Genomic DNA, 24,124 nt, shown 5'->3' on the forward strand with positions numbered 1-24,124 from the left:
CTTTTGCTGTGCAGAAGCTCTTGAGTTTAATTAGATCCCATTTGTCAATTTTGGCTTTTGTTGCCATTGCTTTTGGTGTTTTAGACATGAAGTCCTTGCCCATGCCTATGTCCTGAATGGTAATGCCTAGGTTTTCTTCTAGGGTTTTTATGGTTTTAGGTCTAACATTTAAGTCTTTAATCCATCTTGAATTGATTTTTGTATAAGGTGTAAGGAAGGGATCCAGTTTCAGCTTTCTACATATGGCTAGCCAGTTTTCCCAGCACCATTTATTAAATAGGGAATCCTTTCCCCATTTCTTGTTTTTGTCAGGTTTGTCAAAGATCAGATACTTGTAGATATGTGGCATTATTTCTGACGGCTCTGTTCTGTTCCATTGATCTATATCTCTGTTTTGGTACCAGTACCATGCTGTTTTGGTTACTGTAGCCTTGTAGTATAGTTTGAAGTCAGGTAGTGTGTGGCCTCCAGCTTTGTTCTTTTGGCTTAGGATTGACTTGGCGATGCGGGCTCTTTTTTGGTTCCATATGAACTTTAAAGTAGTTTTTTCCAATTCTGTGAAGAAAGTCATTGGTAGCTTGATGGGGATGGCATTGAATCTGTAAATTACCTTGGGAAGGATGGCCATTTTCATGATATTGATTCTTCCTACCCATGAGCATGGAATGTTCTTCCATTTGTTTGTATCCTCTTTTATTTCCTTGAGCAGTGGTTTGTAGTTCTCCTTGAAGAGGTCTTTCACATCCCTTGTAAGTTGGATTCCTAGGTATTTGATTCTCTTTGAAGCAATTGTGAATGGGAGTTCACTCATGATTTGGCTCTCTGTTTGTCTGTTATTGGTGTATAAGAATGCTTGTGATTTTTGCACATTGATTTTGTATCCTGAGACTTTGCTGAAGTTGCTTATCAGCTTAAGGAGATTTTGGGCTGAGACAATGGGGTTTTCTAGATATACTATCATGTCATCTGCAAACAGGGACAATTTGACTTCCTCTTTTCCTAATTGAATACCCTTGATTTCCTTCTCCTGCCTAATTGCCCTGGCCAGAACTTCCAACACTATGTTGAATAGAAGTGGTGAGAGAGGGCATCCCTGTCTTGTGCCAGTTTTCAAAGGGAATGCTTCGTTTTTGCTCATTCAGTATGATATTGGCTGTGAGTTTGTCATAAATAGCTCTTATTATTTTGAGATACGTCCCATCAATTCCTAATTTATTGAGAGTTTTTAGCATGAAGGGTTGTTGAATTTTGTCAAAGGCCTTTTCTGCATCTATTGAGATAATCATGTGGTTTTTGTCTTTCGTTCTGTTTATATGCTGGATTACATTTACCGATTTGCGTATATTGAACCAGCCTTGCATCCCAGGGATGAAGCCCACTTGATCATGGTGGATAAGCTTTTTGATGTGCTGCTGGATTCTGTTTGCCAGTATTTTATTGAGGATTTTTGCATCAATGTTCATCAAGGATATTGGTCTAAAATTCTCTTTTTTTGTTGTGTCTCTGCCAGGCTTTGGTATCAGGATGATGCTGGCCTCATAAAATGAGTTAGGGAGGATTCCCTCTTTTTCTATTGATTGGAATAGTTTCAGAAGGAATGGTACCAGCTCCTCCTTGTACCTCTGGTAGAATTCGGCTGTGAATCCATCTGGACCTGGACTGTTTTTGGTTGGTAAGCTATTGATTATTGCCACAATTTCAGCTCCTGTTATTGGTCTATTCAGAGATTCAACTTCTTCCTGGTTTAGTCTTGGGAGGGTGTATGTGTTGAGGAATTTATCCATTTCTTCTAGATTTTCTAGTTTATTTGCATAGAGGTGTTTGTAATATTCTCTGATGGTAGTTTGTATTTCTGTGGGATCGGTGGTGATATCCCCTTTATCATTTTTTATTGCATCTATTTGATTCTTCTCTCTTTTTTTCTTTATTAATCTTGCTAGCGGTCTATCAATTTTGTTGATCCTCCAGCTCCTGGATTCATTTATTTTTTGAAGGGTTTTTTGTGTCTCTATTCCCTTCAGTTCTGCTCTGATTTTAGTTATTTCTTGCCTTCTGCTAGCTTTTGAATGTGTTTGCTCTTGCTTTTCTAGTTCTTTTAATTGTGATGTTAGGGTGTCAATTTTGGATCTTTCCTGCTTTCTCTTGTGGGCATTTAGTGCTATAAACTTCCCTCTACACACTGCTTTGAATGCATCCCAGAGATTCTGGTATGTTGTGTCTTGGTTCTCGTTGGTTTCAAAGAACATCTTTATTTCTGCCTTCATTTCGTTATGTACCCAGTAGTCATTCAGGAGCAGGTTGTTCAGTTTCCACGTAGTTGAGCGGTTTTGAGTGAGATTCTTAATCCTGAGTTCTAGCTTGATTGCACTGTGATCTGAGAGACAGTTTGTTACAATTTCTGTTCTTTTACATTTATTGAGGAGAGCTTTACTTCCAAGTATATGGTCAATTTTGGAATAGGTGTGGTGTGGTGCTGAAAAAAATGTATATTCTGTTGATTTGGGGTGGAGAGTTCTGTAGATGTCTATTAGGTCTGCTTGGTGCAGAGCTGAGTTCAATTCCTGGGTATCCTTGTTGACTTTCTGTCTCGTTGATCTGTCTAATGTTGATAGTGGGGTGTTAAAGTCTCCCATTATTAATGTGTGGGAGTCTAAGTCTCTTTGTAGGTCACTCAGGACTTGCTTTATGAATCTGGGTGCTCCTGTATTGGGTGCATATATATTTAGGATAGTTAGCTCTTCTTGTCGAATTAATCCCTTTACCATTATGTAATGGCCTTCTTTGTCTCTTTTGATCTTTGTTGGTTTAAAGTCTGTTTTATCAGAGACTAGGATTGCAACCCCTGCCTTTTTTTGTTTTCCATTTGCTTGGTAGATCTTCCTCCATCCTTTTATTTTGAGCCTATGTGTGTCTCTGCACGTGAGATGGGTTTCCTGAATACAGCACACTGATGGGTCTTGAGTCTTTATCCAATTTGCCAGTCTGTGTCTTTTAATTGGAGCATTTAGTCCATTTACATTTAAAGTTAATATTGTTATGTGTGAATTTGATCCTGTCATTATGATGTTAGCTGGATATTTTGCTCGTTAGTTGATGCAGTCTCTTCCTAGTCTCGATGTTCTTTACATTTCGGTATGATTTTGCAGTGGCTGGTACCGGTTGTGCCTTTCCATGTTTAGCACTTCCTTCAGGAGCTCTTTTAGGGCAGGCCTGGTGGTGACAAAATCTCTCAGCATTTGCTTGTCTGTAAAGTATTTTATTTCTCCTTCACTTATGAAGTTTGGCAGGATATGAAATTCTGGGTTGAAAATTCTTTTCTTTAAGAATGTTGAATATTGGCCCCCACTCTCTTCTGGCTTGTAGGGTTTCTGCCGAGAGATCCGCTGTTAGTCTGATGGGCTTCCCTTTGATGGTAACCCGACCTTTCTCTCTGGCTGCCCTTAACATTTTTTCCTTCATTTCAACTTTGGTGAATCTGACAATTATGTGTCTTGGAGTTGCTCTTCTCGAGGAGTATCTTTGTGGCGTTCTCTGTATTTCCTGAATCTGAATGTTGGCCTGCCTTGCTAGATTGGGGAAGTTCTCCTGGATAATATCCTGCAGAGTGTTTTCCAACTTGTTTCCATTCTCCCCGTCACTTTCAGGTACACCAATCGGACGTAGATTTGGTCTTTTCACATAGTCCCACATTTCTTGGAGGCTTTGCTCGTTTCTTTTTATTCTTTTTTCTCTAAACTTCCCTTCTCGCTTCATTTCATTCATTTCATCTTCCAGGGCTGATACGCTTTCTTCCATTTGATCGCATCGGCTCCTGAGGCTTCTGCATTCTTCACGTAGTTCTCGAGCCTTGGTTTTCAGCTCCATCAGCTCCTTTAAGCACTTCTCTGTATTGGTTATTCTAGTTATACATTCTTCTAAATTTTTTTCAAAGTTTTCAACTTCTTTGCCTTTGGTTTGAATATCCTCCCGTAGCTCGGAGTAATTTGATCGTCTGAAGCCTTCTTCTCTCAGCTCGTCAAAGTCATTCTCCATCCAGCTTTGTTCCGTTGCTGGTGAGGAACTGCGTTTCTTTGGAGGAGGAGAGGTACTCTGGTTTTTAGAGTTTCCAGTTTTTCTGCTCTGTTTTTTCCCCATCTTTGTGGTTTTATCTACTTTTGGTCTTTGATGATGGTGATGTACAGATGGGTTTTTGGTGTGGATGTCCTTTCTGTTAGTTTTCCTTCTAACAGACAGAACCCTCAGCTGCAGGTCTGTTGGAGTACCTGGCTGGCCGTGTGAGGTGTCAGTCTGCCCCTGCTGGGGGGTGCCTCCCAGTTAGGCTGCTCGGGGGTCAGGGGTCAGGGACCCACTTGAGGAGGCAGTCAGCCCGTTCTCAGATCTCCAGCTGCGTGCTGGGAGAACCACTGCTCTCCTCACAGCTGTCAGACAGGGACATTTAAGTCTGCAGAGGTTACTGCTGTCTTTTTGTTTGTCTGTGTCCTGCCCCCAGAGGTGGAGCCTACAGAGGCAGGCAGGCCTCCTTGAGCTGTGGTGGGCTCCACCCAGTTCAAGCTTCCAGGCTGCTTTGTTTACCTAAGCGAGCCTGGGCAATGGCGGGCGCCCCTCCCCCAGCCTCGCTGCTGCCTTGCTGTTTGATCTCAGACTGCTGTGCTAGCAATCAGCGAGACTCCGTGGGCGTAGGACCCTCTGAGCCAGGTGCGGGCTATACTCTCCTGGGGCACCGTTTCCTAAGCCCGTCGGAAAAGCACAGTATTCGGGTGGGAGTGGCCCGATTTTCCAGGTGCCGTCTGTCACCCCTGGAAGGGGAACTCCCTGACCCCTTGCGCTTCCCGAGTGAGGCAATGCCTCGCCCCTGCTTCGGCTGGCGCACGGTGCGCTCACCCACTGACCTGCGCCCACTGTCTGGCACTCCCTAGTGAGATGAACACGGTACCTCAGATGGAAATGCAGAAATCACCCGTCTTCTGCGTCGCTCGCACTGGGAGCTGTAGACCGGAGCTGTTCCTATTCGGCCATCTTGGCTCCTCTCCCCTTGGGGATTATTTTATTGCAGAGTAATAGATAACAATAGCTTGGTCCCAGAACAAGGGGGCAACTTCAGTTTGCAGGCTAAATGAGGCCTGTCTCATGCCTCTACGAAGTTTGATTGGAACACAGCTACACCCATTTGTTTACACACTGTCTATGTTTGCTTTCCTGCTCGAGAGCAGAGATGAGTAGTTTTGCAAAGGAGTCTATATAGCCCACAAAGCCTAAGATATTACTATCTGGCCGTTTACTTAAAAAGTTCACCAATCTCTATCCTAGAAAAATCCTTACCCATACATACTTATCTTTTCTTTTTCTTTTCTTTCTTTTTTTTTTTTTTTTGAGACAGAGTCTTGCTCTGTCACCCAGGCTGGAGTGCAGTGGCATGGTCTCAGCTCACTGCAACCTCCACCTCCCAGGTTCAAGCAATTCTGCCTCAACCTCCTGAGTAGCTGGGATTACAGGTGCGCACCACCACGCCCAGCTAATTTTTGTATTTTTAGTAGAGACGGGGATTCACCATGTTGGTCAGGCTGGTCTCAAACTCCTGACCTCGTGATCCACCTGCCTTGGCCTCCCAAAGTCTAGGATTACAGGCATGAGCCACTGCACCTGGCCAAAACCCATACTTTTCTTTCCAGCAGAATATATAACTGACCTGTTGCCATTCATCATCTAGTCTTGCTAGACTAGGAGAAAGAGATCTTAAGCTGACTTTGGCCCAGGCATATAACCTTTGAAAAGCCAGTTCTCTTGGTCTCAGTTCCATCATTTGTAAAATGAGGAGATTGGACTAAGTCAGTCTTTCCCTAGACATGTTCCACTGGACCCATAGGATGCTCAATGGAAAAGCAGATCTGCAGTCACAATTTTAGGGGAAGCTGTGCATACTATTTGTCCTATTGGAGATATAAAATACACATTGGCATATTCAGGGTTCTGTAGTAAAGAAACCAGACTACCTTTGTTCACCTAAGTGTTTTCTCAAACATTTTTGGTATCAGGATTATTTTCCCATAACACTTACTGATATCACATAGGACCCATATTATAAATAATATAGTCTAGGAAATATTATATTAGGTGCTCTTTAAGGTCCCCTTTTGCTTCAATAGTCCCTGGATCTAGGATTAATTCTGGCTACAACGTTAACTTTTTTCAGAGCTCTTACAGGCTTCCCTTTCCAAAAACTGTTGCCTTTCATTTTTTAGCAATGTGATACTCTGCCAATGTAATTTGCTGACTTTTCAGACTGGAGATACGGTGGCCAATTAAGTAAGTCGCAAGTTCTCCTAAAGGAATTAAAATGACACAGTGATCACCAATCTTTGGATGACAATTATAATTATGGTCTTGAAGTAAAGCAGGGGCAAATGCAGACACATTTTAAGGTTACTACTGGTTTTTATAATCCAAAGATTTCTTCGCACATGCCAAAATAGAGGATACTATTCCTTCTCAGCATTACTACATCTGTGCAGTATCAATTGAACATGTTTAATAAAGTAAACAGTGTTTAGAAAATGTTAAGTACAAGGTAACCTTATCCATCCAGACTGCCTGTTCAAAATTCCAGGTTATCTTACCAATGATATAAAAAGATAAAGTGTTTATCCTACTGAGATAATGGTAACGCAAGGCTGTCTTTCCAGTCATGGAGCTGTTTGAAATCTCTGACCTGGGTACAAGTCCTAAGGTAGCTCATTATATTACTTACTTTTACAGATGCAAATATCTTTTCTTGATTCCAGCTATTTCAGATGTAACAAACCATATTATATGTACAACTACTCAATGATCAACCCTCTCAGCAGCTAAAATCCCTCAAATTTAATAGGACACAAGAATTTTCTCTAGTAATTATTAGAATAAATGTTAATAAACTTATTTTCATAAAAATAAAATTTCTCCAATAAATCTCTTGCATTTATAATTCCATTTAGGTGTCTGCTTCCCAGAAGATCAAACTGATATAACTATCCTTATGAGATTGTTCCAAAAATTGGAAATAATAACATAGTTCCTGGCTTTTGATAGCTAGACAACAAAGATTATCTTCCTTCAACTGTGAAACATTAGAAGGTCATGGCTGGGCAATACATTCTTCTGTATCTGTTCAGTACTTTAATCATACATTCCACTGTGTAACTGGGCTTCACTAGCAGGCAGGGTGAAGTTAAACTTAACAGAGCACGCCATGCTCCAAGCTATCAAATTATCTTCAGGGTAGGTAACCAGGAACATGTGTGTATGGGTGGATGGGTTAGGGGGTAGGAAATTGTCTTTGGAGCCAGATAGATCTAGAATAGATGGAATCCTAATTTGCTATGTCACCTTAGGGAAATCGTTTAATCTCTCTGTTTTCAGTTGCCTAAACTATAAAATGGGGATAATATGGCCTATCTCACCAGGTAACTGTGAAGATTAGAGATAATCTATGTAAAGCATCTAGCACACTGTGTGGCCCATTGTAAGCATCTAATGAAAGGATGCATTATTACTCTTAACGTCTGAACATCCTTTCATTTATTCACTCATTCCACAAATATATATTATGGGTCTACTATGATAGGGAACTGACATACAACAGTGAGCCAGAGAGGCACAGGTTCTTACAGAGTTTACTGGACCAGACATGACATCACACAAAGTGTATCCAGTAATTATAATGAGAAAACTGAGACGGTGCTTCTTATGTGCCTGGCACTGTTCTAACAGCTTTACCACATATTCACTCACTCAATCCTTACACCAATCCCATGAGATAGGTACTTGCCCAAGATTACATAACTAGTCAGTGTGGATTCAAAACCCAAATATCTGGCTCCAGAGTCTGTGCTTTTATAGGTTATGCTGTGTTGCCCTCTCTAAACATTTGAATCAGATTTCATGCTTCCATAGAGCTTAAACAATCCTACATAACTGTATAAAACAATCTAGTGAATCCATTGAGTAATGAAGGACAGTTATTTCCTTTACAGAAACATAGGCACAGAAATAGTAAGTCAGTGGAAAAAGTGGAGAGACTGGCCACTGGGGACCCAGTGCCATGTGATAGCAGTTCCATCTCCCACCCCATCCCACCATTGCTCACCTTCTAACCCAGCAGCTGTTTTCTGGCAATGGCACTAGAAGAAGAGTTGCTATAATTTCGTTTTTCATCTGACTCAGCCCTGACTCTTTCATCTACTATAACCACAGGGCCTCTCTAGTTCCAATCAATTCTTGACCTTCAGTGTCATAATCTTTTATGCCTGCTGGAATTTTCTTGCAGAAAAGTTAAAGGAAGATCAAATTGGTATGTTTTCTTTCGTTCTTTTCTTAAGCGTATCCACGTGACTGGAGGCCGAATGCTAAGTGGTTTGCTGCGTGTTTGCAAAGCAAACAAGGTAGCAGTGAGAGGAGCAGACCCCGGACACTAAGTTCATTTCTTATTACAAGGCAAACACCATCCACATCTGGATGCCTGAATACAAGCAACATAACAGCAGCAGTTTGTTCCAAGAAATCTTTTAGATGACAACATACCATCATCACCATCATTTTAGAATGAAAACGACAATATGAAGAAAAAAAACCCACCCTCTTCTAACTAGTCAAGAATGATGAAGACAAAAAATGATCATACTTACTGGGGGGCATTGTGCAAGTTTATCAGCTGCCACCAGTTGAACATTCAAGTGTTTACTTTGTGACTTTCCTCTAGATTTAATCAACCGCTGTAAAACCTGATAGAAGAAGACATGAACCTGAGGTATTGTAGATGAGTTGAAAGAAAATCAAATAAGCCAGGATCTTTTTAATGGTCTTCTTGGCCCTGAGTATTATCAGAGAGGAAATGCAGTGTGAGAAATCATACATTTAAACCTGTAATGGTGTCATCTGCTTACATTGGCTCTCAGTTCCATGGATTTGATATGTTCATCCTATTCTAACTCTGTATGAAGTCTCAGGAGGAGCCTGAGTTCCAACCCTAGATTTTCCCCAGAGATTTCAAAGACAGACCTGTAAAAATGGAGGGAGTAGACTGTACCAGGTCATTTATGTTAAGTAATAATTTAATATTACTCACCTGAATAATGTTTTAGCACACTATCTCCATGTCAGAGAAATGTCAGAGTCATTTTTTGGTTATTTTTGTCACCGATTATTAATGGGACATTTTAGTTTAATTTTAAATTAATCAGACTATTCTGTGATTAGAGACCCAGGCAAAACATTTGTATTAGTATACTGCTACATGTAAACCAGTGATATATCTGTCTTTTGGCCACTGCTGTAACTGCATTTGGCCATATACTGCCATCTCCCGTGGCCCTTCCCCTGCAAACAGTGCTAATCTATGAGCTCTATAATACCCCAGGACATAGGTGTCTGGGAAACCCTGTTCTTGCACTTAAGGACACCACAGTGTCATGGGCAGTGGGAAGGGCTGAACTCTCCTGCACTGCAGTGAAGTGCTTGAACCCCCAGCAGCTCTTTCAATCCATTCTACTGATTCTCAAAAGGCCCTAGTTTGTTCAGGATTCCCAAGTCCACTGTACCAAAGCAGTGTCTGCAGAGATAGATGGAAGGCTAGGATCTCAGAATATTTGGAGGAGAGTACAGCTTCTTTAGACATTCTCCACCCATGAGAGGAGACTGCCATGCTGGTTGGCAGTTGAATTTGTATTTAGGGACCAAAATACACAAGGAGGTACAGAGAGGAAACTGATTGTTAAGATAGTACTTCCCAAGGGTATCCATTTCACATTAACTTTTTAAGAACAACATCCTTTTTTAAAAATGAAAGAACACCCAAATCAAAAGAAACCAATTTGGGGCTATTTCACTTTTATTTTTACCTCCCACAATGGCATAAAGATACAAAGCAAATTTCCCATTGTGCTTATCATGGAATAACTACATTCTTTCAAGAACTCAACCTAAGCACAAATGTCAGGGTGTATAACGCTTCCATAGGAGATTTTTAAACAGTGATATTCTATGTTATATATGATCAACATAGATGCCTTTTTTGATCAATATAGATGTGCTCTCTCAACTAGGTACAGAGTATGGGTGACACAGGAATCAAGAGCATCCAAGAAATTTACCAATATAAAATTCATAGTCTATGATAAGCCAGAGTCTACTTTTCCACATCTGTCTTAATGTTTTGTTTCTATTATACACTTGCATAACTGTCTTGTTTGGGATCTACAATAGTAGCTTTTAGAAGAAATGAACTATTATATTCTTCACTATCTGAAAATTCATAGAATCTGTATACTGTGGGAAGATTTTAAATGTGCTTATTAATAATCAGCAAGACGTTCTCCTTTGTCCACTAACAAAAAAACCACAGAGCAAAGCACATTTTTAAAAGATGCGCTTCTAAACCTTAAGGCAGAAAGGAGCTAATTACCTTTGGAGATGAGACTTTTACATGAACAATAATTGGTGCTAAGGAAGTCTTTATAAGTTGTGCTGGGTGATTGATGGTGTCTGCATCAAGAACAACCAGTTGCAAAGATCTTGCCAACTCAAAGATTCTTTCAATTTCACTTTGTACTTCCGCTAAAAGGAAAGATAATAAATAGATCCTGGTTATTGTTATGAATTAGTTCTTACATTAGAAAGATATAGTATATTTTCAGATATGTTGGTCTACATTACAAAATAAAACATTTTAAATTTTCATAGTCCTGTCTAATTTAAGACCTTTTCTAAGTATAGACAGAGATGGGTTGAGTTTTGCATACAAACAGTTGGTAGAAAAGTCTGAGATGGCTCTCTTAATTTGCTTCTTCTAGTCAACATAATATTCAGCTGTTTATATACCTACGATAATTATTTTATGTTGTTTTTGATTGTTTTGTTCTAAAGAACTTTAATGTTAGCCATAGAAGCTGAAAGCACATTTAGAAAACAACTGAAATATATGTGCAAAGCGACATCACATGGAAAGCAAATTACACTGAAATATTTCTATCAACAAAGTATAAACTAATACTTTGTGGACATGCTTTTTAAAAAAAAAAAAAACCCACAACTCATCTGTTTTGACTGATATGCACATTTTTGTACCACTGGTTAATTGTTCTGAGTCTACACTTAAAACTAATCATATTACTAAGTCTAGTTAGATTTAAGTATGACAGCCAATGTACTTGTTCTATGGCATAATTAGCTTCAGTATTAAAAAAAAAAAGTAAGGCCAATTATATTAAAATGCTGCAATGCATTTAGATGCAAATCTATCTGGCTGGCTGTAATAGCCAAGTGACCCAAATCTGTGCATGAGTCTAGTCAAATGAAAAATATACTCTTTTCAAACGTCTGAAGCAATCCAGTTTTTTTTTTTTTAGATAATCAATATAGGACATGGCTTTCTGAAATATAAAAAAGTTTTTTTATATATATTTTATAAATTACCTGACCTATTGGATCACGCCCAAAGTCTGAATTATACTATTTGATTTTCAAATAAATTAATTTGTTTTTGTTTCTAAGATACAGTTTCACTCTGTTGCCTAGGCTGGAGTGCAGTGGCATGATCTTGCCTCACCATAATCTCTAACTCCCGGGTTCAAGCGATTCTTGTATCTCAGCCTCCCACATAACTGGGCTTATAGGCACATGCCACCATGCCCGGCTACCTTTTGTATTATTAGTAGAGGCGAGGTTTAGTCATGTTGGCCAGGCTGGTCTTGAACTCTCGAACTCCTGACCTCAAGTGATGCGCCCATCTTGGTCTGCCAAAGTGCTGGGACTACAGGCATGAGCCACTGTGCCCAGCTGATTTTGTTTTTTATTTTTATTTTTTGGCTATAGGTGTGACCAAACAATGCTGTAATCTGGTCCAAAGTACATAGAGTACACAAAACTATCTAATCTAAATTATTATTATTAATTTTTAGAGACAGGGTCTCACTCTGTGGCCCATGCTGTAGTGCAGTGGTACAATCACGGCTCACTGCAACCTCAACCTTCTGGGCTCAAGTGATCCTCCCACCTCAGCTTGCCGAGTAGCTGGGACTACAGGTGCACATCACTGTGCCTGGCTAAATTTTTTATTTTTTGTAGATACAAGGTCTCACTAAGTTTCCCAGGCTGGTCTTGAACTCCGAAGTCCAAGCAATCCTCCTGCCTTGGCCTCCTGAAGTGTTGACATCACAGGTGTGAGCCACTGTACCTGGCCTTAAATGATCCTAAAGATGGCCTAGGGAAAAGGTAATGTTGCTCTATCCTCATTGAAAAGATGAATTTGAAGAGTCAACATATCACTTTTCATGTTATCTAATACCAATGGCCTGAAAGACTTCACATTGCTTGGAAAGGTGACTAGCTTCCAGGATATTAATGAAAACAAAGTGGGCTTATTGGTCAAATTCTTCTGAAACCATATTCTACATTTGTTAGTAATGTAGCATATTTGTCCCCCTTTTTCTCACATGTCAGAAACAGTTTTAAAAGAAATGTTTCTTCAGAAGGAAGTTTGGAAAATAAAGTCAATTTTTACTGTAGTAAATTTCAGCCTCAGGATGTCAGGGTATGTTTTCCATTTGCTGTTTTCATTAAACTGTCACTGGCTTATGGGAGCTTCTGGCCAGGACTACATGTGAGCAAGCCTATATTTTCTTAAGCTTCAAATATGAATATAATATTTTCGGAAGCAGCAAAAAGACATTGACGCGAACTGGACTGCCCTGGTACAAATAACCCTCAAGGCACTCTGAGTTTCTGTGTAAATGACTCAGAAATACCTGGGCCTTATTTACTCTGCACTAGCAATGAGGTTAAGTGTGGTTTCTGCCAGGAGCAAGGGCAGCCATACCTACTGCTTAACCAACACAAAACTCTTAGGCAACAGGCACTTGGGCAGAAGAAGAGAGGTGCTTGGGCAGAACAAGCCAGGAGGGATGCTGGAGAAGGCCACATTAAATACTGGGGTGAGCCCAATGTTTGGATAATATGTATACAGAATGTAATAAATACATTTTATCTGTGAGGCATATTTATCTATATAGCTCATTTTTTTTTTTAAAGAAAAATATCTCAGCCAAATCAAAAAGTCTTGGCTACCCGGAATGATTCTCAGAGGGGTTCCAATGAAGTTTTCCTCATAATCCTATTCCAGTCAAATGGAGCTCTGGGGAGTCATGGACTATGATGCTGGAGGACCTCGATGAACACTTCTATAAACTGATCATGACTGATTTGGGCCCACCTCTCTCCAGGATCTCTGTCACAAATGATATTCCTTATACCCAAACCTGTTCATATTTCTCCCATGCTTAAAACACTTCAATGGCTCCCCAGGGCCCAAAGCAACATTTCCCACAGTGAGTACTCTGGAACAATAATCTCATAAAATATCCTATGGGAAGAAGGGGGTTTTGTGTAAGGGATATTTACATACTATAATAGCTTCTCTTTAGAATTTCAAACTTGCATTACCCTTCACATCTTTAAGTCTCAAAGAAGTCTTGCAGAGAAGAAACCTGTCAGTTTAATTCATAATTTCCAAATTTATTTGACAATGGAAAACATTCTGAATGAAACAACTATTACTATGTTGTAAAATTAACATTGCTTGGGATCTATTTTGGAGATCTCTTTAGCAAGGCACATTAGAACCCCAACACATTGGCCTTGATCTTTTTCAATCTCTTCTGTTCCTCTCAAATCACATCCCCAACTTCCCTGTTCTAAGCATGCTATACACAAATCTACTTGTTTCTCAACAACACATTTTTGTTTGCATGTCAATGTCTTTGTACATTCCTGCCTGCCTTGAAGAACCAGCTCAAATATAACTTCTGAGAAGTCTTCTCACACATCTCTTAACCCCTACTCTTCTTTATACCCCAGCTCTTTGTTCATAATTCCACTGTCACAGGTATTCTAACCATCTGTCCCTTCTGTCTCTTTGCCCATGGGTAAGATACTGTGTGTGGGTTATGTCTGCATTTCCTAAGTCTAGCATAATGCATGGCACATAACAAGTGTTCAATAAACATTTGATGAAGGAATCTACAGATGTGCATTAACAAGCACACAAATGGATCACATTGTGGTTATTATAAAATTAATAGATTGCCATGAAATTAACTCCAATGGTTGTGAGTATATGACTTTACAGAGTAAAGGTAAAAACCATGAGCTGAGATATACTTTGTTTCTTCTTGTTTACACTAACATGTCCCCCATCCACCCCACTGACTCTGACAGCAGGTGACTGGATTGTAAGGAATGACTTCAGTGAATACGCGTGAAGCCCTTGGCAGGTGTCAATGGTTAAAGGAGTCAGACAACCTGGCTTAAGCTTTTAATTATCTTTTAGCCTCTCACCATACATTAGAAGAAGGAGTAGTTAAAAGCCAAAGACACTATAAGGAGTTACAAAATGGGTAGAAAACAGGAGAGCAGAGAATTGATGCTTGTTTGAGAAATCTTCAACCTAACTTAATGTCCTTGTCACCCATGATATTTAACTTTAGTCATTACCTAATAGAATTCACCATCAACACTGCTATTTTACCTCTTCAAGGTCAAAATACTGTGCCTTTGAGCATGTTTCCCTCTGCATGTGGAAGGCTCTAAATACAAGACTAAAGAAGGGACCACTAATCGCTGGGATCTTCCCCTCACAAGCACTGACCACTACTCTATTTGGTACGTTTAGTATTCCTTCACAAAGCAACCATCCAACATTTATTAGCAATTATCACACGCCAATCCCATGTCAGGAACACACAGATAATACTTTGTACCTTCTTTACAAATTGTACAATCTTTGGCTCAAGGTCAGTGGGTTCTTAATGTGATGTTAGGGCATGCACTCTGTCTTGGAGATCTTAATTTTGTTTAGTTTTCTATTATCTATAGAGCTAACTTCAACAGTTTAAAAAATGTAAGGCATAGAAGAGCCCTATTTATCCTTCCTAGTTAAAACAAGTTGCCCTCAGAATATGAATGTAAAGAGAATCCTAGGAAGTCATGAGTCGACTACACCACCCTTGGCAATTGTGGAGACCATGAACAGGCTTTCCAGATGAACGATGTAATTCACCAGCACTATGGACTCGCTTCTGTGGGTGGTGATTCCATCCTCCACAGCCCTGCTCACCTATGGCTTGATGGAGCTACTCACTTACAGCCTTTTATTCTTCTCCATCATGGGGAATTTTAGGATGCTTTCCAACTGGTACCCCAGGAAAGACATGTTTTAAGTCCCTGCATGTTACTAATGGTCACTGCCATTCGCAACACCAAGAACACTGTTATCTAGCTTTCCTTCTAAAGATCTCAGAAGGCTGAACACCTCGTTTCCTTTCATGTCAGCTGTGACTCAGGTATGACAGATATCATTAGCCTCGTTGAGAAGCTGAGCAAAGCGGAGATGACTGGTTTCACATAGTTAGGCAGGAAAAGACTAGGAGAGCCCATTGAGGATTCTTTCCACCAGACTACTAATTAGCTAATTGACTAAGGCTGAGAGACAGCAGGCTCTGGCTACTGCAAGACTCTGCTGCCTTCTTGTCCATAGCTACCATTCTCTTTAGGTACTCAGTGCTCCTCCATTCAGAATGGGGAACAAATTGAAAAAGACATTCACAAATGCACCATGTGTCAGCCCGGTCTGTAAGCACAGCTTGAAGAAGTACCACATTTGAACATCTTACCTAAGCTGGACCGGGTGTTCGAACGTTCAATTATTGCTCTCTTGCTGGGATTATTTAGGACAGACCTCTTAGCAAGAGAAATGTCAGCTGTCACTCTCGTTATTGATATCCTATGAATAGGAACACAGAACAGAACAAGCCAGTAAAAATGTTATGGGGCTCTCCAAGTGATTTATAACCACAGTACTTAATAACCAATTTACATACTACAGGGGAACCACAGTATAATAAACATTGGCCACAAGTATTTTAAACAGGCTCTGGCTAGTATCAGAATGCAAGCAGAGCAGAATGGAGGAAGGTTTAAACTGTTTCACACACAAAAAAACCTACTCCAGTAAAAATGTTCTTCCTCCATTATGGCCTGCCTTGCTGAATTCCCTTTATAATACACACCATACCAGGAAGGAATCAAAACATATAAATAAACCATGCTCTTTCTAGGAAGCAGCAATACAATTTGCCACAATTCATAGTTGATTTGCTTTTGAACAAGACCTTCAGGAACTACAAATGCTTTGCTCTGACATTTAATGATGCCGGTCAAAGCTGGGAAACCCTCTTCATTTTGATTATCAAAGACAATCTACCAGTCTGTGGCTAAGTTGCATTCTTTTGTGATACACACGTGATTCATCACAGGCCCAAAGGGGATACTTCATTTGTAAGAATGTGAAAAAATGGTTTTATTTTTTCTGCATGCAGAGGATTCTTCAGCATATTTGCATATGACTTTGAATGCATATAGTGGGAAGTCATAAGGCACTCTAGTTGAGAGCAATGTGAGTATTGTGCCAGGATTTGCTAAGTTAGAAAGTATCCTTTGGTCATGCAAGAGAAGAATAAAGCAGGGCCTGGCACGGTGGCTCACGCCTGTAATCCCAGCACTTTGGGAGGCCGACATGGGTGGATCCCTTGAGGTCAGGAGTTCAAGACCAGCCTGGCCAACAAGGTGAAACTCCGTCTCTACTAAACTACAAAAACTAGCCAGGCACAGTGGCACATGCCTATAGTCCCAGCTACTTGGGAGGCTGAGGAGGGGGGAGGTCATCTGAGCCCAGGGGGCAGAGGCTGCAGTGAGCCGAGATCACGCCACTGCACTCCAGCCTGGGAGACAGGGTGAGACCCTGTCTCAAAAAAAAAAGTGAAGAATAAAGCGAAGACATTGCAAATAAATGCAGAGGGGCATCTATTTGCATATGATTTATCGAATGAGAACATCTGCAACTTAGAATTGAAAGACTATTTTAAACTGAGATTGCTCAACTTCCAATTATCTACCAGTAGAATTCAAAGCTTGCCTCTTTAAGCCAGTTACTGTCACCATGGGCCTTTCTCCATTCTCATCTTCACAGCTTGGTCCCCAGAAAGGAGACAAGGAAAGTAGCACCCCTCCCCTTTTATACTCAGTTAGTACACCCATTCTCTTCTGTTTTCCAACTCTTTGGGGATTGAAGCAGGAAGGAGGGTAAAATTATCAACAATTACTGAATCATATGTCATCTCATACCTTTCTGGGGACAACACTGCCAGCACTGTCAGGAGACTGTACCTGATTTCAGTGACCTAAAGCCTTGGGGAGAATTTTAAATAGTCCTTTCCTCAGATGGTTGGAAATCATTCTTTAAAACTACAGTCTGTGCAAAAGTTCTGGTGCCATTTTAAGCAAAGCACTGCTTGCCTGTGTCATTATGTTTATATGCTGTGGGTTGTCAGGAAGTTTTCAATTCTTAAATTTTTAGAACTGTTAGACCCTTTTCATTATTTGATGCATCTTCAAAATTGTCTCCCGCAGAAACCAAGAGTTTTTGCGGATACACCTCAGGGACTGTTCTGAGGACTAAAGGGAGGTTCAGGGGGCTCCAGCTTCACTATCCTCAGTGCCAGGTAAACATGTCTGCATTTCTGTTTTCTGCATTGGGGCTTTATATATGATTTCACTATAAAAAGCTGTTCAACTGCTGAAAGACACTGGAAAACACTGGTGTAACAACTTTTTCATCTTACCAAGAGGGAAACTGAGACACACACAGAAAGCTGCACATGGTTAGTTACAGCTCAGGTCTAAACCAGCCCCTGGGCATCGGGCCAGTGCCAAGTCACCTGACTCCACCATTCTCTTACAGTTCAGTGTTCTACAAGCCCGAATATCCAGCTATGAGTCAAGTGGTCAAGCACGGATGCACAGTCTTCACCTTGCTTTGAGATAGGGAGAATTTAAATCAAGTTGAGGTAGAGTAAACCCACACCTGACTTTCTATTACTCCAGTTGGCCACTGCAGCTTTCAGGCATGAAGTCTCATAGGCAGCTCCTTTCCTTTCCAGAATAGGGTTTGTGTGTTTTGTTGTTTTTTTTTTAATTTAATTTTTTTGAGTCGGAGTCTCGTTCTGTCACCCAGGCTGGAGTGCAGTGGTGCAATCTTAGCTCACTGCAACCTCCACCTCCCAGTTTCAAGTGATCCTCCCACCTCAGCCTCCCAAGTAGCTGGGATTGCAAGCATGTGCCACCACACATGGCTAATTTTTGTATTTTTACTACAGACGAGGTTTCACCACATTGGCCAGGCTGGTCTCAAACTCCTGACCTCAGGTGGTCTACCCACCTCAGCCTTCCAAAGCACTGGGATTACAGGTGTGAGCCACCATGCCCGGCGATGTGTGTTTATTTTTGTGTTTTTGGGTTTCTGGTTTATTTAAGAATGGAGCTGCTGGATAGAAACATACAGGCATGTTTCAGAGCAATCCAAATATATGACGAGAGACAAGTCGGTGGGTTTAGGGACAGAATTCAACTTTCTAGACTAATGATTTTTGGACTAATGATGTTTGGAGGGCCCAGCAATCCAGAAAGTTGAATTCTAGTCTGCTTAAGTGAAAATCAAATTTTCTAGTTCTATACAAACAAGAGACTCTTGGTTCTTCAGATCTGAAGGGATTATCATCAGATTCACACTTATTTTTTTTTCTGAGTTATAAAAATACTTTTACAAAGCTATTTTCAAACACGACCAAAGTTTGAAAAAATTCAGAAAAAAACTGCTTCATATGTTCCAATATAGGGAAAGATGCAGACAATAAAGGGCATGTTTTCTCATTTTATTTGCTAATACAAGTTAGTTTGCTAATACAAGTTATTGATTAATAAAAATACACATGCATAAAACAGAGCTCAGAAGAAGACATGCACAGGCCTAAAAAACCTTCAGTAAGACAAAATAAGAGTTCCCTTTTCTATGCAAAGATGCTTACTATTATCAAAACCAGACACCAAACCTGAAATTCTTTTTTATAAAAGGCTCTCCAGAAAAGCAATCACATTCACAACTGAATACTATCTAGCTTATATACTTTTTTTAACTTAAAGTGGTATCCTTTCTACTTCTTTCCTTGCTATGCTGAGACCCCCTAGTCTCAGCTAGCCCCCCTAGTTTCAGCATTCCCATGTACCTTGTTTGGTATACATCTCTAAAAATTTCCCTTGGAAAACTTTCTGTGACTTGCTGGCCAGTAGGTAAAAGACTAATAGGAGTTTAGTTCCCCAGCAGACTGGATGTAACAGCAAATGTTCCTGAAAACTAGCAAACATCATTCCCTAAATATAGTAAATCTGAACCCCAATTGTTGCTTATTTCCACTTTAGAATTCATCCTAACTGCTGCAATCCATCATGAGTTGAGTATTAGTTTTCTGTGATTTTCTGTGGAAAGATATTACTTTCAGTTACGACAGATTCATTAAAAAATAATTTGTATTTCCACGCTGGTAAGTAACAGCTGTAAGATCTGTCTATATTCTATCCTTGCTACATCCAATATGCAGCCCAGACAGTATAATAATTTTTGAAAACTTCTAGTATTAGTAGAAAAAAGTGTTCCAAAGAATGCAACAGTGCACTTTCAGGAGAATGGAAAGGCACAGGAAGACCCGAGTATCTTCCTGGATCTTTCTCTTGGTAGTTGCATGAGTCATTCCATCTTTTGACCTCAGTATCCTAATCAATAAAATGGCAATAGTAGCTTTGCCATAACTATCTCATGGGGTTGCCATTAAGAGCAAATAAGGTTATATATAAAAGTGCATTCTTAAATAATTATTCATAGTGTCTTTGGTTAATAAACACATATATAATGCACACAAGGCAAACAATTTTTGGAGATTTAAAGACTCGAAGGAGATAGTTTCCTTATGTCCTACTCTCAAAAGTGGGCAATCTACCATGAATTCTCTCATTCCCAGAGTCCGTGAAACGTGGGTGAGAGAATCAGGTCAGATACATTGTACTCAAAAGCTACTAATTTAGATATTCAAGTTTGACACTCAAGTGTTCCATTAATTATTACTGGTGTTTGAGTGGCTGTTTATGAGTCTGCATTTGAATAGAGAACAGTAGGAAGAATGCATAGGAGAATGAAATTGATTACGAAACAGAAGTTGCTGCTGTTCTTTTTCCATTTGTTGACTGCAATTAGAAATTATCTTCATTCTTACATGGCTTGGTTGCCTTGTGACAGCACCAATTGTTCCCATTTCTTTTTATTAATAAATACTGTTTCTTTGAGTCTCCCTAATTTGTATGTTTAGCTTCTTTTCTTTCAAATTCTTTCTCAGGCCCTTTTTTTCCCTTTATGTGTTCTTTGGCTAAAAGCGTCCTTTAGCTTGAGATCCTATCTGTGTAGGTTACATGATGTTCACCTAAGACTTCTGGCCATGATCATTATCAGTTACAAATTGTCCAATAAATGTCATAGAGTTGATCTGATCCAGTTGTCAAAAGCCTAAAGTAACAACTTTTTGGGGGATTTGAAATGATTGGCATAGGTCAACAAACTGCAACTGGTTTGACTGCCGGCTGTTCAGCCTGTGAATGGTAGATTCAGCCAGCTGAACAAACCTCATTCAAATGGGTAATCCCCAATTAATATTTGTGGTGTGAAATGAAGAGAGAAGCTCCATGCCCGTTGTGTATCCACTGTGTCCTCGTCAGCACAGGAATCATTGCTTCATGTGGATATTCAAAAATACAGAGGGCACTCAGGAACTATTTAGTATTGTGTTTTTCTTTTTCTTTCTTTTTTTTTTTTTTTTTTTTATTGAGACAGAGTTTTGCGTCTGTTGCCCAGGCTGGAGTACAATGGCACGATCTCGGCTCACCGCAAACTCTGCCTCCCAGGTTCAAGCGATTTTCCTGCCTCAGCCTCCTGAGTGACTGGAATTACAGGTATGCACCACCACACCTGGCTAATTTTGTATTTTTATTAGAGACGAGGTTTCTCCATGTTGGTCAGGCTGGTCTTGAACTCCTGACCTCAGGTGATCCGCCCACCTCAGCCTCCCAAAGTGCTGGGATTACAGGCATGAGCCACTTCTCCCGGCCTAGTACTGTGTTTTTCTTACATGTATTACAGTTAGGCCCCACAATAGCAGCTATAGCAATAAAATTGTATAATAAGTAGCTCTAAACTGACTCAAATAATTTCTAAGGTATCAAAAAAATCCCAAGTTTATGATTCTGCCATAGTCAAACTGTTGGACTTTCATCCAATTTGTTGAATTATTTTCTACTACGATCTGAAAAGCAGATTAAAGAAGAAAGCCTCGTAGCCAACAGATCCCTTCTTTGTACTTTCTGAAAAATAATAGGACTTTCTCCTATTTTGTCTAACGTACTGCATTCATAGCCCATGAAACACAGAGTAGGTTTCCATTAGAACATATTGTTTATGCCATGTCACTGTGCTAAAGCCTTCCTTGTCATTGTTCTCTTGGCTGGTTTCAATTAAAGACTATTTGTTTTTTTCTCTCCTTGTATCAATTGGTAAAACATAATGCAGCATGATATTATAGCTCAAAACCTAACGATATTCCCCACGAAGAAGACATGTCAGAGTCAGTGTGACGCTACCAGCGAATTTCTTCTTTCTTATCAAAGTCTCCACATACACTCAACCAAGGAACTCCTTATTGTTCATTCTGCTGCCTGGCCTCTTAAGAGTTGAAATCAAGTCCATTCTCTCACCCCTCGCCCCTTTAATATCTACCTGTCTTTCTCCTGCTGGAGAAATACATCAGATTTCTCCAGGGCTAAGTCTCTGTCTTCAGCTATTATTTTGCTACTGCTGGGCTCTTCCTCCAGACCCTCTGCCATGTCATTAGACCCCACGAATACTTGAGATTGAAATTTGCATTCAATTTCTATTAAAACCAACTTCAGTAGTATGTGTACAGTAACGGATGCAGACAATTCTACTTGATTCAAGACAAATCTCTGCTGTTACAATTAAATAAATTCCCTTTTTCTGGGCCTCAGGATTGAGGAAGAACATCAGATTCTTCATTCTTGAAGGCAAACCTTTAACAGCACTGTTGTGTATAAGTATGTTATAGACCAAAATAATCTAACACTGTCTTATGGGATGGGATTTGTTCATATAGGGCTGTTATGGGGCCAGTGGATTCGGCACTGCCCAGAACTGCCTTAGGTAACAGCTCCACAGGTTAAAACCATGTGACTCCATGAATATCTGAAGGAACTGTGCGCGTGCAACCAAGGCATGCTGGCTGCCTTCAATCCACAGGGACCTGCATGAGGGTTAGGGTTAAGGCCAGAGCATCAGACAGCAGGACCAAGACCAGCCCTATTAAGCTACAAAGTCAGAGTTCAGCTGCTTCTTTGCAATGCTTTTTTAGAAAGTGAAATCCCAATAACCAAAAGTTTCAAACAGAAGCAGGTTGTCTATCTGATTGTGGTTGTTGGAGAAATGAGATTAGTCTAAAAGACATTTTATGTATCCTTCCAACTCCAATTCTCCAGGATTCAGGGCTTTTAACTTATTTTCCTTGAAGCTACTTCATTATCTGCCTATTTCTTTTTTAAAGAGAGTGAAATGGAACAAATACATCTTTCTTATTAAGCCTTTGTCCAGCAGATGAATGTGATGAAGGCTATTATTGGTTCAACAAATTCTATCTCCTCTTCCTCCTGGACTGCAAGAGTGCCTCCGCTGCAATTAAGTATGACCACATAACCAAGTTCTAACCAGTGAAATGTGAGTTGCGCTATCTCCAGGCCCGGCGAGCTGACTAGAGACATCATACCTGGGCTAAGGGCCCCAAATGATAGAGGGAACAAACTTTCTGCCCAATTCTCCCCTCCCCCAACTCTATCCTCCCTCCCAGCCAAGGAACACCTGCCTCAGACTGTTAAGTGAGCAATAATAAGCTTCCATTGTGTTTGAATCGCTACACATTTTGGGGTCTATTTATTAAGGCAGCCTGACCTATATACTAATGTACCTAGAAGCATTCTTATTTCTTAAACTAAAATCTGTTTACTTTCTTTCTATATAGTTCTAGAAACTAATGAATATTTTACCCAATTATCCAGAAAGCTTTTATTTTAACAAATGCATACAATTTATATTTAAAGCAATACCATGTTTGTTTTTCTTAATATACCAATTTATTAAAACCTATCTGAAGTTTTTCTTTACATTTTAAAATTATTTCATGCATTTAGCGGATTCTCATAATTTAGCAAAGAGAAAGTGAGTGGCTTAATTACTGCCTTCAAAAATAATGTAATGTTCTTCTTCAATCCTACAGTAATAAATTGGATGCATTTGCCCATACTTTTTGATGCACCCTATTTAAATTTTCTACATTTCTGATAAATCTTCAGGTTTTTTCATGTGGTTATTTTTACATGGACTGCCTTCTGCATTGTGAAAGAGCTTAATATTTAGAATTGAGTCAATACAGGCTTTTTACCGTTTCTCTGCAAAACAGAGAAACTTTCTCTAGATTTTTCCACAAAACTTAAATGATAAAATTATTTAATGGCTAATGCCTCAGCCATATTGTTGATGGATCATAGTAAAATACATTAAAAAATAGATCAGTAAAATAACAAGGGCTTTTCTAATAAAAACAAACCCACAATTATAATAAATATCCAAATAAGTACTATTCCCTATAAAATAATCACTTTGGGAGGCTTATGATTAGAAGAATTCTCTCTTCCTTTGAGGAAATTCAGCACTTGGTATTTATACTTTCATAGGACACACACACACACAATTCCCAAATCCTGGCTAGCTTCACCCGCAAGCCACTACACTCATCAGAAATATTATATATTTTAATTAATATTTTTCATAAAAAACATTTTGGTATGAAATTATTAATAACTGAGAAAATAAAGATATATACATTTAAATAAAACAAATGGCTTATTTTTCTTCTCATGGTCCTTTCTTCACTGGGGACTCAATGTTATACTTCATATTTTCAGAGTTCTTTTATTATATTCTTCCCAAGAATACTGAGTTAACTTTTAACTAGAGAACTTCTGAAATCTCTGGAAACACAGATCTACAATTCAATTTATCACACAAGTTTGGTTAAAGGAAAATAAAAATACAAAAACA

General features: G+C 39.6%; 1 protein-coding gene across 5 annotated transcripts in view; it reads right to left on the reverse strand.

Annotated features, from left to right (window-relative positions):
* CACNB4 (calcium voltage-gated channel auxiliary subunit beta 4) overlaps window positions 1–24,124 on the reverse strand; it is a 279,257-nt gene that overhangs the window by 17,933 nt on the left and 237,200 nt on the right. For all 5 annotated transcript variants that reach the window (XM_054478297.2, XM_054478298.2, XM_054478299.2 and 2 more), the window contains 3 exons: window positions 15,699–15,808; window positions 10,436–10,587; window positions 8,661–8,756 (listed from right to left, as the gene is read on the reverse strand). In XM_054478297.2, the coding sequence (XP_054334272.1) occupies window positions 8,661–8,756; window positions 10,436–10,587; window positions 15,699–15,808 (358 nt within the window). The remainder of the gene's footprint in view (window positions 1–8,660; window positions 8,757–10,435; window positions 10,588–15,698; window positions 15,809–24,124) is intronic.

The sequence above is a fragment of the Pongo pygmaeus genome, chromosome 11 (assembly GCF_028885625.2).
Source record: "Pongo pygmaeus isolate AG05252 chromosome 11, NHGRI_mPonPyg2-v2.0_pri, whole genome shotgun sequence".
Lineage (NCBI taxonomy): Eukaryota > Metazoa > Chordata > Mammalia > Primates > Hominidae > Pongo > Pongo pygmaeus.